The sequence below is a fragment of the Acyrthosiphon pisum genome, chromosome A1, assembly GCF_005508785.2.
Source record: "Acyrthosiphon pisum isolate AL4f chromosome A1, pea_aphid_22Mar2018_4r6ur, whole genome shotgun sequence".
NCBI classification, from domain to species: domain Eukaryota; kingdom Metazoa; phylum Arthropoda; class Insecta; order Hemiptera; family Aphididae; genus Acyrthosiphon; species Acyrthosiphon pisum.
The window spans coordinates 152,569,671-152,585,794 of record NC_042494.1 but is presented as its reverse complement, the minus strand read 5'-3'; the positions used below and the strand labels follow the sequence as shown (position 1 = coordinate 152,585,794).

General features: G+C 28.2%; 1 protein-coding gene and 1 non-coding gene across 4 annotated transcripts; one reads left to right on the top strand and one right to left on the bottom strand.

The window, feature by feature from the left end:
* Nucleotides 1-905: 905 nt before the first annotated feature.
* Nucleotides 906-978, bottom strand: TRNAK-UUU. Its single transcript has one exon. It is a non-coding gene; the product is annotated as a tRNA-Lys (tRNA).
* A 2,609-nt stretch (nucleotides 979-3,587) lies between these two features.
* On the top strand, nucleotides 3,588-12,879 carry LOC100571084 (uncharacterized protein MAL13P1.304). Of its 3 annotated transcripts, none has more exons than XM_029488602.1 (5): nucleotides 3,588-3,982; nucleotides 6,978-7,148; nucleotides 7,235-7,371; nucleotides 9,200-9,401; nucleotides 9,485-12,879. In XM_029488602.1, exons 2-5 carry the CDS (start codon nucleotides 6,991-6,993, stop codon nucleotides 12,786-12,788), a joined length of 3,801 nt encoding a protein of 1,266 aa, XP_029344462.1. In that variant the 5' UTR covers nucleotides 3,588-3,982; nucleotides 6,978-6,990; the 3' UTR covers nucleotides 12,789-12,879. The 3 variants fall into 3 exon arrangements, with proteins under 3 accessions (XP_029344462.1, XP_029344461.1, XP_008182684.1); XM_029488601.1 differs by lacking the exon at nucleotides 3,588-3,982 and adding an exon at nucleotides 6,209-6,887; XM_008184462.3 differs by lacking the exon at nucleotides 3,588-3,982 and having other exon boundaries at nucleotides 6,210-7,148.
* Nucleotides 12,880-16,124: the final 3,245 nt, after the last annotated feature.

Here is a 16,124-nt window from a genome sequence, read left to right as displayed (position 1 = left end):
TTTTCACGGTGCTTTGAAAACTATTGGAAAAATTTTACTTTTGACCCCCCAAAGTACCAACTAGATTCACTTTCCTATCAGAAAAGGTACTGTTGAAGAAAATCCAAGCACTTTTACTGTCCTAAAAGGTGATGCATTTATTTATTTAAGCATTATTTCGACTACTTATCGTGTACACAGACACAAAAAAAAATTTTAAAAAAAACACATCATTATAAAATCAATACATTCATCGTTCCACTCAGAATCTAAAACCAGAAAAGTCACTTTTTATCATTCCGAGAAAACTGCGTTTTTATAATTTCTAAACTATGCCGTTATGCCTAAATTTCCGATGGTCATAACTCTCGACGACTCTGCTTTTTTCCCTGGTTCGACCACTCAAAAGATAGAATACCTCATTACAAATAATTTGATACCGAATCGCCATTTTGGAAAAAAAGTGACTTTTCTGGTTTTTTTCCTGTACTTACCCTTCATATAATAGGTATGGTATAACCATATAGTAGGTCAAAACTATTTTAATCAAATAATTGTCAACAAATGTCATCAAATTAAATTATTATAAAAAAATTGTATTTAAAAATTAAAATATTTTCAGGAATACCTACACTTTTTATATTACTTAAAAAATGAAAAAAAATGTATCTTACCTGTTAATAGATATTTATAGATAGGTACGTTGCCCGTACATAATATGGCAATTATCTTGATAGGTCACATCGTAAACTCGATTTTCACTCGGTAACTGACATACTAAACAAATACCCAATAATAAAATATTGTTTTCAATTATATAAATTTGTTATTCTACTGCATAACCTACCAAGTACTATTATAATATTTACCTGTTAAAAACGAATATAACAAAAACTATAAACGATTTTGTAAAAAAAAAAATTATACGCCCGGACAGGGGCTCGAACCCTGGACCCTTAGGTTAAAAGCCTAATGCTCTACCGACTGAGCTATCCGGGCTTATAATAACATTCGGATTTATCAGTAGATTTCAAGAAAATATACTTGGTACAGTTTACCCACTATTAAAGATATACAGGCATCGCCCTATAATAAACGACTTTCAGATTGATTTACAAAGTGACTATATAAAACAGCTGTTAATAATTAACCCCTAGCGCTTGATGTCAACATTCAACCATATGTGTTGACATTTAAAACTAATTTTACACCTATATATCTATAATCGGTTAATTTATTATAATACTGCCACTTGGAGCGCCACTAGTTAATTATTGGAAGTCATTTCCATGACAAATATCTGGGTAAACCTGTATTGTTGTATTCTGTGCCTGTATTGTTCTATGCCTGTATACCATGGTTTAAGATATCTTAAACCGTGCTGTATACCTTTAATCGTGATATAATTATACTATACAAAAATGTAAGCAAACGACCTCAATTTCTTATCTATGTTGACCAAAAAATTGTCCTAAGACAAAACTATCAGAATATAATGAATATGAGGCGTCCTAATGAATGGAAAAGAGGTATTTCTTTATTGTCTATGGTCGACGGTCGTACCTACTACCTACCAATTATTATATTAATATTATAATCATTGCACTATTATGAATAACAATTAAATTACATTCATTGACCGGTTTTTCTTTTGCGTCTCATATGAATAAAATAATTTAAAAAAGTCGGACACGTACCAAGTGGATATATTACTCTGCAGTCTGCTGTACAATAATTGCCGAATGGGTCGCTGTAATGGATGTGTTAAATTTAAATTGAATGATAAATCATTTCTTATTACGAAAAACGATTCTGAGCGAAGACGGTCAGCCTATATTACTATTTTACTAAGTAATAAGTAGGTATATTATAAGTTATATTATGTTATTGCTATTAAGGATCTTGGTGCCAGTTTTTAAAATTTTCCACAATTCTATAAAATTTGAAAATTAAATTTTATATTTTATTTGCCACCTCGATTATAAGACTTTTCCACTAATCTACTATCCGATACCTATATTACTTACATATATTATAATCAGGGCTCGTAACTTCATGCACTAAAAAGTTCGAAAATATGCATTTATATGCCCTAACATTTTTAAATTATGCACTCAAAATATATGTAAAAATATTAAGTAAAAAAATAATGAGCAAATTTTTAAATAATAAGAAAAATCAATTAATTTTAAAAGTATCTTATTCCTTTTAATTTTTATATATTTAAGAGTCAAAATTGATAAAATAAAATATAAATTTAATACTTGTGAAGTTCAAATAGCTTTGTTATCTTTATAAATCTTAATTAGGCAGTAATTTTTGTCTACACCCATAATATGAATGTGTACGGTACTACGGTACCTCACACGAGAACACTAAAACGGGAAATTGAACAGACTAACGCATACGACTCATACGAGTAAACTTATCGGCGACTGGCGAGTGCAAGAAAACTATACTGTACCTATGTACAAAATTATAAATCCTGGTTAGTGAGAAGCTCCACGCGTGACATGCCTGTACAGGTTCGTTTCGACGACAAACTTTATATAGTGGAGGATTGTAGTGTTGGCGATTACTTTGTTTCCGCGGTACTACTTAAATTTTAAAACGCATAACATTTAAATAAGTCCTACTAGGATACTAGGTACTAGGTACTCACACATTCACACGAGATGAAAAATAAACCAAATCACTATAATTTTGTTAACGAAACTAAATAAGAAACAAGAAACTTTTCAAATATTTGTCTAAAAAATATTTCCATGAAATAATATGCACTAACGACTATAAAAAGTCGACTATATGCCAAATTTGCCTTTACACCCAAAACATGTTAAAACATGCACTATCAAACTTCAAATTATTATTACTATTGTAATGAAACGGATTTGTATCCCAATTAGCATGTTTTCCTGTGTAGCAAAAAAAACATGCAGATGCATGAACTTACGAGCCCTGATTATAATTATAAATCTTATAGACAATTTTGTATTTTCGGATTTTTTGTCCGACAGTAAAAAGGTACTCGGACTTTTTGTCCAGCAATCAAAAAATGAATTCGGACTTTTTGTGCAACTTTTTTCAAAGGTACTACAATCAATTTTATTAATTTTTAGTTGTTAAACATACATTTTATTATTAAATATCTTTAAAAGTTTCAAGTATCCACAATACTATTTTTAAATTACAACCACAGACTACAACACAGTCCATGATTACAACAAAATAAATAAAAACGTTATTCTTTATTTAAACATCTAATTATGTCTAAATTTCAACATAAAATTTCTATAGAAAAACTACAGTGTTTATATTTTTTTATACTTTTTGGTTACAGTATTCAATACTCAATAGTTATGAGAAACATTGTACTACATTTTCAAACATTAGCTATACAAATTGAACATTCAATACATGTTGTCGCATATTGTAGACAGTCGTCAAAATAATATTATTTAGTATATATGTAATATAGGTGGGAATATTTAAAATTGTAAATTATTGACATAGGCCAGCCGCCAGCGAAGCAATATGTGCTGAGGCGACAAAATATGACAATAATATTTTCTATATAACTACGTCGCACGCGCAGGCACGGCAGTTCCGTTGTCGCTGATTGATTCGGCGAGGACGTAGGTACGACGAGTGTGCGACGTGCGTGTGAAACGCCGATCGTAGTACGGGCTAGGCAATCTGAATTTGCTAAGTGTTTTATTTATATTTGTTTTAATATAATAAAAGTGTTTCCGACCTGAAAACCCGAGTTGAATATTATTTCAGAGTCTTTACCTTTAATATTGGAACAGTGCTCAGGCACACATACCTATAGTCAATGAGGTTTATCGCAAACTGAACAGTGTTCTGATTGTGAGTTCCTAATAGTCATTCCAATTTGGGAAACGGACGTAGAATCAACAAACGCATACCATCGTGCCTCAAAGGTTAACAGTGCTAATCTGAATTTATTCTGAAGACAGTCATTAGCTTAGAGCGTACGAAGGTAAGACGTATAGTAGGTTTTACCGTGTTTCACTCTCGATACCGGTGATACCATAATGTTTAACATCAAAATAATTTGCAAATGTTCGTGATTTTAACAAATTTTGTCAAAATTTGAACTTAAAATCCTTATAAAAATAAACCGTGCCATTGTATTTTTGAACTGCTTTTATAACAACCTATATGAAGAATCTTGTATTGAATTTTGAAGCATTTCGATTTTCGACCAAAAAAAATGTTTGGACATTTACAAAAATAAAAACTAAAATTATTCAAAATAATTGAGAATTTCAATTGTCTATAAATAGCTCAAAATATTTTTAAAATAATATATAAAAAATTATAAAATACATTTATTGAAAATCAAGTACATAATATACGGTTAATAAGAAAATAAGAAAATCATTCTATGATATTTTTTTAATTTACAGGTGAATTTCCAATGTCAATCTTCGAGCAATTATATAAAAAAATTATTTTACTTTCCAGTAAACTTTTTTTTTCGTTAAATGTACGAAAGCTTATTAGTGTAACTATTGTGTGTATAAAATAAAATAATAGTACCCACGAATCATATTTTTAAATTACAGCAAAATAACTAAATCATTATTTAATGTTTAAATATCTAATTTCATTCAAATTTGAACTTAAAACGTCTATGAAAAAACTGTTTATATACTTTTACAGTATGAACTATTTTTAAGAATCCTTGTATTACATTTTCAAATCTTAGATGCACATGGAAATTTTTTTATGTATTTCTAACTCAAAATAGTTTGCAAAACGATTAAAAATCAAATTTTCCTTAGGCCTATAAATATCTCAAAAATAGTCAAAATATTTTGAAAATGTTATGGTGTATAGAAAATGCCAATAAATTTCATCAATTTTTTATAGAGTTATATCAAAAACCCAAATATCTGCAGTTTTTCCTGACGCTTTTGAAAACTAATGGGAATTTTTTACTTTTGCCCCTAGGTACAAACTAGCAATATTTTTTTTATAGTAATTCAAAAGTAAAAGTGAAAAAAAAATGAAAATTACTCTGGTACTAGAAAAGAGATTAAGGAATTCAAATATATGTTTTCAAAATTAAAATAGCCAAAAGGGCTTTTGGTACTGGGTGAATTTGTCTTCCACTTTTTGGGAGTTTTGTGGCACATGTAAGTTGAACATTTTTTTATCACAAAATACCGAAAACCGAAAAATCTTAAGCTGTCGTTTACTCGTGTTATCGTTATTCGTTACTAACTGGCCAATACAGATCTATTAAAAGTTCAAACATTGCACGGACCTTTAAAATCGTTTAACCATAATGGAGAATCAAAATATATTGATGCGTTTAGTGTTTTGTATGTATGTTTTAATTTTGATGGTATATTAATATCTAATAAATTGAATCTATCATCTCATCAATTAAGAATAATAAAATATATCACTACTGGTAAATTGATATCTGAAAAGTGTCTAAAGATTGTCAGCTCTTATATAAAACAAAATATCAAATGTAAGTAGGTACAATCTAGTTCCATAATCAACAAGGGCCCCATCAAAAATATTGCCCAGGACCCCAAAATATAGTGCCATCATTGATAGTCGTGGGAATCCATAGAGATTAGACAAAATCATAATTAAAATTAATTTTGATTGCGTAATACAAATAGTTTTATATTTTTCCAATTACCCTGTATTCCGTGGAACACACTGTATACAGCATACAATAATTCATATGAAAGTTAGTCTAGGGAATGTTATTTATAACACTTTATTTGATTATGTCAAGTTACAACAGAATTATAATAATATACCATGAATGGTATACCTAAAATTCTTATCGGCGATCAAGCAACAGTAAAAATAAATATCCTAACTAAAAATAAACAAAATTAAAAACAAATTATATCTTTTGATTCTTGAGAAGGAACCTGATCGGCTACAAAATATTTCAAAACGTTATCCTATCGCCTGTTCTATGAAAGTTGAATTGTCAATGAACGAACCCAAAACGTTCAAAATCATAATTTATTAACTTAGTTCACGTCCAAGTTCATTTCTTGAAAATCGAACTCGTTCATGTCAAGTTCACACAATATGAAAGCGGTTTTATGAACTCGCTCTTTCCCATCACTGCTATACTACTATAATAATATGTTCTTATCACAGATATATATAGAAATACATATTATATTTTATATATTATTATATATATTTTTATATATCTGTGGTAAGAACATATTATAGGTAAATTTATCATTATGGCGGCGTCGCGGAAGCATTGCGGAAGCAATTCCCGCGGCGTCGTCGGTTCAAACAGGGAAAAAAAAAGGTAAATTTATTATTATGGCAGTATGGCTAAAGTGTCGGTGATTTTTCAATATTTTGATTTTCAAGCGAGAAATGCGAGATATGAGAATTAATTGAGAAATGATAATATGGTATGTGAAATATTACAAATAAAAATGCTCATATTAGCATATAATATTAGGTATCTCTCTTGAAAATTAAAAACCTGATATACAATTTTCAATTTAATCTTTTCCTCCATTAAAGCCGTCTGGCATTTCTCCGTGTCGCCGGTCAGCCAGACGGGTGACGGGTGTGTTGTGTTTTTTTTCTTTTATGGCTTATAAGATAAAATGATATCATTTCACGCGCCAATAGTATAATTTTTTTATCTTTCCAACATGTGAAATTGTGAATGTGATATTCATAATTCATTCTGTGGTGATACTGTGAAATGTAATGCGATGCGATTCCTAGTTGTTGCTATTGACAATTTTGATATTTGTTGCTGTTAGGCGTTTATACATTATTTTTATAGTTGTAATTTCATGTGCTTCTGTAAATCTACTGATAACATACATAAGATAGCTCTGGGTTACCAGTACATGGTAATCAGTACTTAGGTACTTGCTAATGTTTTCTGTTATGTATCCGTTTGAACTGTTTATATAAATTTAAAGGTGTATTCTTTAAATGTTAAAATGTGTTCATAGTATTTTTTTAAAAATGATGGATCCTAATAATTTACCACACCATGTGTATCTGCACAAAGACCACAAGTTCAGATTGAAATTGGGATTTTATGCAGCTCCCAGCAATCCCAAAGCGTTTTCAAAGGCTATTAGAGATGAACTTCACAATTTAAGGTTTACATACTGTTCTGAGTAAGTTAAAAGTTCATATTGTTATATGTTATATTATTTTTACATGCGATTAATTTCTAATTATTACTTGTGTTAATTTTTTGTAGTTTAAATGGACTGATTATGGGATTTGGTAAAATAAGTTCAAACGAACTTATTCCAGCTGATATTAGACATTGCATCAATGTAGTTGTCAATGTTGATGTATATATATTCAAACCTCCAGTTGGATCTATAATAGAAGGCAAGTCTTAAAAATGTAGAGTTCAGACATAATTATCAATTGTGAATTAGTCAGTAGGTAGGCTATTGAATATGATACCTAGGTACTAATATATTTGGGTGCAAATGATTCAAGTACGTACCCCTGTTTGCTGATTTGAATATAAACCATCAAGTACCTATCAGTTTTAAATTCAAAATAATATGTTTCTTATACAGTAATAGTAGGTATTCTCTTACATCTTGTTAGTTACTAGAAAGTTTACTTTATTTATATAAAACCAGCTGATCCTGTGCACTTCGTTGCCCGTTAAATGTATCAACTCTATATGACTCAAACTTTGTTCAATTCGTTATTTGATATTCGGTGTATGACGTTAAAAATTTATCTAAACTTTTTCCTTGTCCGGATTAAAAATTCTGTTTACAGTACATTATCAGGTAGGCAATCTACCTGTGGTAGATCGCGGACCCCGTGCTGTTTGTACGTAAGTGATGATTTAACTCTAAAGTATCAAAGTTATAACGAGTTTGTCGTTTTTACTTAATTCCACCTACGTTGGATTAATATAATCAATTTATACAAAATCCTATCCTAAACTAACCGTACTAAAATCCGATGAATAAAAATAACCTATCTTCTTCCCAGAGGTTTAATATACCCACAAACTTTAATTTATATATATTTATATATCTAACTATATAAATACATAGACTATAACTATACAGACTAAACTCTGGAACTACTTATCAGATCTTTCTGTTTATATTATATATATGTATATTGACAAAATTTTATAATAATACAAATCAACAAACATGCCCGATTAACCAATAGCAACCAATATATTATACATTGGTGGGTTTTCCTAAAATTTTCTTTTATATAAACCTTCTCCATGAAATACTCTTTTGTTAAAAAAAAAACAAGAACATCTGATAAGTAGTTCCAGAGTTTAGCCTGTATAGAGATTTTCATTTTACATTTTTACAGTTAGATATTATACTATAATTTATATTTAAAAAGTAAAGCAAATAGTTTTTTTTTTTTATTATTATTATTATTATAATAGCTTAACCATTTGTAAACAAAAATGTCCATCGGAAATCTCAAAATTCCCGTTTGAGCACCTCTTGGGGTTGGTCCTCTCCCTTTTTAAATTCGCCTATCTTTTAAGTTGGACCAAATTTCAACATATAAGCTTATTTTAGTATCTCTCATATTTAGTCTTTACTTGTTGAGTTGTTAGTTTTAAGATATGAATTGTATGTTGTTTTGGTAAATATAGTAAAATAGGTAAAAAAATATATTTATTATCCTATACCAATATTTGGTTTCATTGTTCCTGAATTTGGATTTAAGTATATTCATTGTTTATCAATTTATTTTTTACAAATCTTATTGTTAAATTATAGGTAGGAATATATATTTTGGTAGTTTAAATTTTAAATAAAAAGTATTACATTAACCTTATAAAATAACGGTGAATAATAAGTAATATCAGATTAAAGTAACATAATAAATATGTACATAAATACTATACTACAATACTACAAAATTGTAGTATTAGTTTTTTACATAAAAATATGTTTTTGGGCTAGATACACATTTTTTAGTTTTCCTGGCCGATTTTTTGTTAGGTTTTTATTTTCATGGTATTTTATTTTATTCGATACCAAGAATATCTTTGAAATAAAATTGTTCATTTAAATCATACTTATACAATTTTAATTTAAGTGGTCAGTGGTCATATAAAATTTTTTATAGTAAAAGATGTTTGATTTTATGGTATGAATTTACCAGTCTATGATTGTGTTTATTCTTAATCATATAGTTGATTTTTTTTTAGCTGTTGTAAATCAAACTAGTGATAATCATGTCAGTTGTTTGGTGCACAATTTATTCAACGTTTCAATAGTACGACCTGAAAATGAACCGTGCGAGCAGTGGTCAGGATCTAAAATTAAAAAGGATGACAAGATTGATGTTAAAGTTTTATCTTTTGATCTCACAAAAAAACTTCCTCATATTACAGGCGAAATAATTAAAAAGTAATTTCAAACTTAATTTTGTTGTAACATTAAAATAAAACATAATTATTCTAATTATTCATCTATTTTGTTTTAAATTGCAGGAATGATGATTGTTATGATTCTAATAAAATAAAAAATAGTTCTTTTACAAAATCGTCATCCACAAAAAATATTGTAAGTGATTTTACTAAATCTTTTAATGAGAGTACTGCAAGTCCTTCAGCATATTCATCAAATGATTCTGAATGTTCAGATGAACAGAACAATATGATAACTGAGTCTAAAATTTGTGCCGATGAATCTGCAAAAGTATCACCATTATTAATTAATACCACTATTAAACAGGTACAAAAAGAAAACACTGCGGTTAGTTTTTCAAAATTTTCATCAAGTGATTCTGAATCTTCAGATGAAATTGACAATATACTAAGTTCTAAAATATGGGCTGATGAATCTATTAAAGTATCACCATTATCAATTAATACTACTATTAAACCTGCACAAAAAGAAGATATTGCAGTTAGTTCTTCAAAACTTTCATCAAGTGATTCTGAATCTTCTGCTGAAATTAACAATATGATAACTAGCCCTAAAATATGTGAAGATAAATCTACTAAAAAATCACCTGTATCGACTAATACCACCATTCAACATCAGGATACTGCTGATAGTTCTTCAGAATGTTCATCATCTAACTCTGAATTTTCAACTAAAATTCAGGTTGAGTTAACCAATTTCGAAGAATGCGATAAAAATAAATCTACTAGTACATCATCACATATTCGCGCCAATATTAACAATAGTAAGCACATTGAAAGTCCATTATATAGTTCTACTCCTATTTTAAATTCTGAAAATTCTGTAAACAGTATCAATTTAATCAGAAATAAGCAACTAGAACAATTAAAAAAACACCTGGCTAAAAATTGTATTGGAAAACAAAAATCATTGGCTTCTGTTAAAGTACCTAATCAGTTTGCTAAAGATAAATTTCTTAAATCTTTAAACATTTTAAAAAATATTAAAAATAACGATAACAATGATAATCCACTTGAAGTACATGCTGCTTCGGTCAATACTAAAGATAATTTGGGTCGTCCTGATAAAATAAGTCACCATAGTAACCTCCAAGGTGACTCTGGTTTAAGTGACAGTGAACATAAAAACATTTCAGTTAATAAATCGTTTTCAAGGAAATCTGAAAAATCTACAAAAACAACTAAAAGGCATAGAAAATCAAATGAAATTGTAGATGCAATTATAAACTCAATTAGTTTAAATGAGGTGAAATCTAATGCTAAGATTACCAAACATTTTGTTGATTCTAATAATGAATGTAGTAATGACGAAAAAGAAGAAAACACTATATATACTCAACATAAACATAATTTAGATGAAGGATTAATTATTAATCGCAAATATTGCAATGAACCAGCAGTTAAAAATTCTTTGACATTAAATTTGAGTACTAAGAATATTAGAAGAGAAGATACTCCCCAAAAGAAAAATACAGATGACAATGAAAACCAAATTAAAAATAAAATATCTAAAAAATGTTCAAATGTCACATTATCCATGATATCCGATTCAGATAGTAATTGTAGTAAAGATCTTAAATCAAATGTAAAAAATTTAAGCCATACAACTGATTTTAATAAAGAAATTGAAAATGACACTAGTAGCTCTGATGATGAAATTTATTCAAAACTTAGACAAAATATATCAAAAACACAAATAAATACAAACCATTATAATGAAGAACCTAAAAGTCAATCACTCTATTATAATAAAGTATATTTTAGTACTGATGAGAGTGATTCGTCGTCCAAACTTTTTTATAATACATCTAAGTTGTCTTCAAAGTTAGTTAAATCAAATGTAACAAACATATTAGAAACTGATGTTTGCAACAAAAGCAATGACAATAATTTGTTATCAAACAAAAAAACAATTAAAAAAGATAAAAAAAAAAAAGAAGTAAATGAAAAATCTGCACCTCCTCAATTGTCCAATAAAATTGTTAATAAAATGGACATTATTAAACACATTTTGGACAAAGATTCTAGTAGTGATAGTGAAGTTACGACTCTTAAAAACAAAACTAGTGATGAGAAAAAGAAAAAAGGAGAAGTTTCTAGAAAAAAATCAAAATTAAATGAAAATGATGGGTTATTAAATAAAAATATTTCAAACCCATTTTTAAAAATATACACTGAAAATATAACAAGCTCAAGTTCTGATGATGAAACGTTTGTTTTAAATTTAATGAAATCAAAAAAATCATCTGGCAAAAAAAAAACTATTCCCTTAGTAAATGATGAAGAGAAAAAAAATATTTTAATAAATCAAGTGTTGACTTCTATAAAACGTGAAAATAAAAAACAAAAACAAACCTTGCCTGTTTCACAGAATAACTCAAAAGCATCTGAAAGTAAAAAAAAACTTTTTAAAAATGACAAAATAACAAAAAATAAACCTATAGTTAAAACTAAAAATAAAAAAGATATTCTGAATATCTTAAAAAATTCTATTGAAGAACCAAAACCTAATGTGTCAAATTTAAATATTTCCCAAAAAGTTGACTCATCTCAATTAAATATTCAATTTTCATCCAATGAGAGTACCGATGAAGAAAAAGATGTTATAAAAAAAATTTTGAAAAAACGAAAACTTAAAAAAACTAAAAAAGCTTATGTCCCAGAGCAATCTATGCAAATTAATATTTCAACAAGATCAAACGAACAGAATGAAATCAAAGAAAAATTGCACACTAAATCAAAATCCCAAAATGTATCAATGGCAAATGAAGTGAAGAGTAATGATATAAAAAAAAAAAAGAGACCAAGAGAAACTAAGAAAAACCTTTTAGATTCTATAATAAATGCTTTAGAAAATTCAAGTGATGATGCCCCTCCTAAAAAGAAAAAAAAAGATCATAATTTGACTATTGAAGAATCACATGATTCTAATGATAAAAATTCTGTTTGTAACTTATCCAAGGTTAAAATGAAGAAGAAGAAAAAATCCAAACATAAAGACAATGTTAGCTTAATTGATTTAATTTTAAAAGATAATAAAAAAAAAACTAATGATTCATTTCTTGAATCTTTGCCAAAAAATATTGAATCAAAAGTAGACAATACACTTTTAAAAGTTTCAAAAAAAAAAAAAAAAAAAAAAAGTGATCCTGTTTTCTATGAAACACAAAGTACTATTACTGACAAATCAAGTAAAATAATTGATAAACTGGAAGATAATAATGTAAAACTTAAAAATTCTGAAACAAGTAAGAAAAAGACTAAAAAACTTTTGGAAGATCAAATGAAAAATTTTATGTTAACTCAAGATAATACACATTTGGATAATTTGTATGACTTACTAAACATGCATTTGATTCAATCTTAAGATTTAACTATTTTTATGATTAATTAACTAACCTTATGTTTTATATATAAAGTTTAATATTTTATTCGGATGTAATTTTTAAATATTGAATGATTATTTTGTTAAAAATAAATAAAAAGGATGAAAAAAATGTTTTTTACATGTATTTATTTATTTACTACTCTATGATTTAAAATAAGTTAACTTTATAGTTTTGAATTTATCACATAGAATAAATAATAATGTATTATGCTTGTATTTTATTTTATATGTAATTGTATGTATTATATAAGATTTATAATTTATTGTCATAACCAGGATAATAGTTATGTACTATTAAAATATGTATTCTGAATTCTGATGAACGAACTCAAGACTCCATCCGTGCAAATGTTTAAATTCTTAAATTGAATTATACTTCATTAATCATCACATTTTAATACAGTTGCACTCTATATAAATGTATGATAATATTATACATCATACAAAATTGTAATTTGTAATGGTTGTACTATATCTTGTTGCAGTTAATTAAATAATTTTTTTTTTTAAATATATTTAAATTCAAACAAAAACATTTGTATGAAATAATTAAATTAACTTATCTGAATCAAATAAATACATAATACATATATGGAAACTTCTACCAAATATATTAGGTGTATTGACACACTGTGTGGTCAATATTTAAATTCAAACAAAAACATTTGTATGAAATAATTAAATTAACTTATCTGAATCAAATAAATACATAATACATATATGGAAACTTCCACCAAATATATTAGGTGTATTGACACACTGTGTGGTCATGTTTTTTTGCGTTTGCCTGTGATAAATCCCTCTTCGTAGTTTGTACTGTGATGTCAATGCTGGATTCAGGGGACAAATATGTTCAAAATGTGTTAATAATAGGTAGTATTGAACTTGTAAATACAAATCATACAATTTATTATTTATAATCCCTGTTTATCTAAATATTCAAGTTTCAAAGCAATTATAATAGTTAGTAACAAAAAACCAATATAATTTTTTACATTGTTGAAAAATATAATTAGGTAGTTGCCACTACAAACATACAATTTAAATATTCATTAAAAAAAATATAATGTTATATAGTGTAGAGAAAACGCCAAACATCATAATTGTCTTTTGAAGGTTTTAGTGACAAATAAGGTATACATATTAAAATCCAGATTAATAATATTTAATAAATAATGATATATTAATTTAAGTATAAAACAATATGTGGGTATAGGCCCAGTATAAATATTGTACGGTAAAGATTAAAGAGTTGACTGCGCGATTCGAAGTACCATCTGAGCACGTCCCATAGTAACATATATTATATCCATATAACTATTGACCATGTAATCATTACATAAAATTATATAAACATCTAAAAAACCACCATGCACGTCAATCATCTACGGTTTCGAAATGTGACGATTGGTAGAAAGAACAGACACACGGTCCTATAGAAATCCCATGAAAAGACTCGTCCGACATAAGCGACCCATTGTTCCGCGAACGTGTTCGGGCGACTCGGGGCCGACGGATTCTTCTCATCAGCACCGGATAACGATTTTCCGCGGTCCTGCGCCTCCTCATTGGCGGAGTCCTTGGTCAGTGCAGATGTTGGCATCACGTTCGTAACGCCGTCGCAATCCATTTCTATGTAAAACGACGGCCACTCGCCGGAAAACTGTTTTCCGTACGCCACCAAGTTGACGTCCTGCGGCATCGACTGGAACGTCCATCGTCCACTCAATCGATCCAGGGGGCGCCCGCACACCGTCGACGCCGGTCGCCACACTGCCAAGTCTAGCGTGTCAGCTATTGTTGACGATGAGCAATGAATTCCGACTGTTTCTAAAATCTCCGAACGACGACTGTTGCCAAGGCTGACGCAGTCCATTATTTTATATTACTGTCAGATTAATACGTCGATTCGAATGATAATTTGACGTGTATAAGTTAGTAAGTAAAGGTACCTATTTAATAATTTATTATGACGTAATGTGTTCAGGGATGTGAAAAGTATATGATATTATAATATATCTGCAACATTCAACGATGAACAATAAATTATAATCCGATATGGCGATACCTACTCACCGATTGAAATTCACATTGGTTAAAAAAAAACTGGGTCTATAATCTATGCATATATTGGTATACATAATTACAATTTATTTTAGGTACGAGATCGAAAAAACAAGACGATTATTGGGACATATAAATTATTGATATTATTTTTTTACAGATAATTTAAAATAACGATTATATATTACACTATATAATATGTGCATAGCCTATATATGTGTATCGAGTATTTATTTTCTAATCGGCATGAATGTGTATAATATAGTTCTGTACAACTACTATATAAATAAATCTTTGACCTTTCTATTATAATAATGACTAAATTGACATTATCGATAACCAATAAAACGTTTAAAACAATTCTAGTAATCAGTCATCTTCTTTCGATTGGTATCCACGTTATTTCAGTCATCAGTATATCACAATATCAAACAATATATTATAAAACCTATTTACAAAAGTATAGTTGTATACACTAAACAAGCAGTAATGCATCCATTTGTTATAAGGACCATTTTTACAAATTATTAATGTTGATAACTTAGTATTAATCAGTAATCACCAACATTTTTAAATAACCATAGTACCTGAACCAATAATTTATTAAATTTATGGAAATATTTTGAAATTTATTCTATCTTTACACTTAAAAAGGCAAAAAAAAAAATTAATTTCAAATTTAAATAATTTTTAAGTAAAAATTAGATTCACTTTCCTACCAGAAAATATGCAGAAGTAGAAATTTGAAGCATTGTTACTGCCCCAAAAGGTGATGACAAAAAAAACCCACATCATTGTAAAATCAATAACGTTTATCGCTCGGCTCAGAATCTAAAAATATTTTCAACTATAGGTACCTGTAGAATGTTTTGCTACAGACAGTCCTAAGTCTATAAAAATCGAAACGAAGATGTTTGAAGAAGTTTTACAGGACTCTGTAGAAATTCGATAGACTAAACCGGTGGAACCGTGTATTTTGACCCAGTTAAATTTTACCCCCCGGTAAATATTCACTAGCGAAATTTTACGGGAGGTAAATTTTCACGGCGGGGTTAAATATCCCTAGTGAATATTTACCGGGGGTAAATAATCACTGGTAAAATTTCACTAGTGAATATTTACCACAAGTAAAGTTTCGCTAGGGATATTGTACACAGATAAAATTTCACTAGCGAAATTTTACCTTCCGGTAAAAATTCACTAGATCAAATTCATATACATATTTACACTATTAAAATGTTTTTATATGAA

Bases quoted from the DNA above. Each gene is read 5' to 3' on its own strand.
- LOC100571084 (XM_008184462.3), top strand. From the start codon at position 6,958: ATGTTAAAATGTGTTCATAGTATTTTTTTAAAAATGATGGATCCTAAT. The intron at 7,149-7,234 runs GTAAGTTAAAAG...AATTTTTTGTAG, and splicing joins AGGTTTACATACTGTTCTGA to TTTAAATGGACTGATTATGG. The intron at 7,372-9,199 runs GCAAGTCTTAAA...ATTTTTTTTTAG, and splicing joins AGTTGGATCTATAATAGAAG to CTGTTGTAAATCAAACTAGT.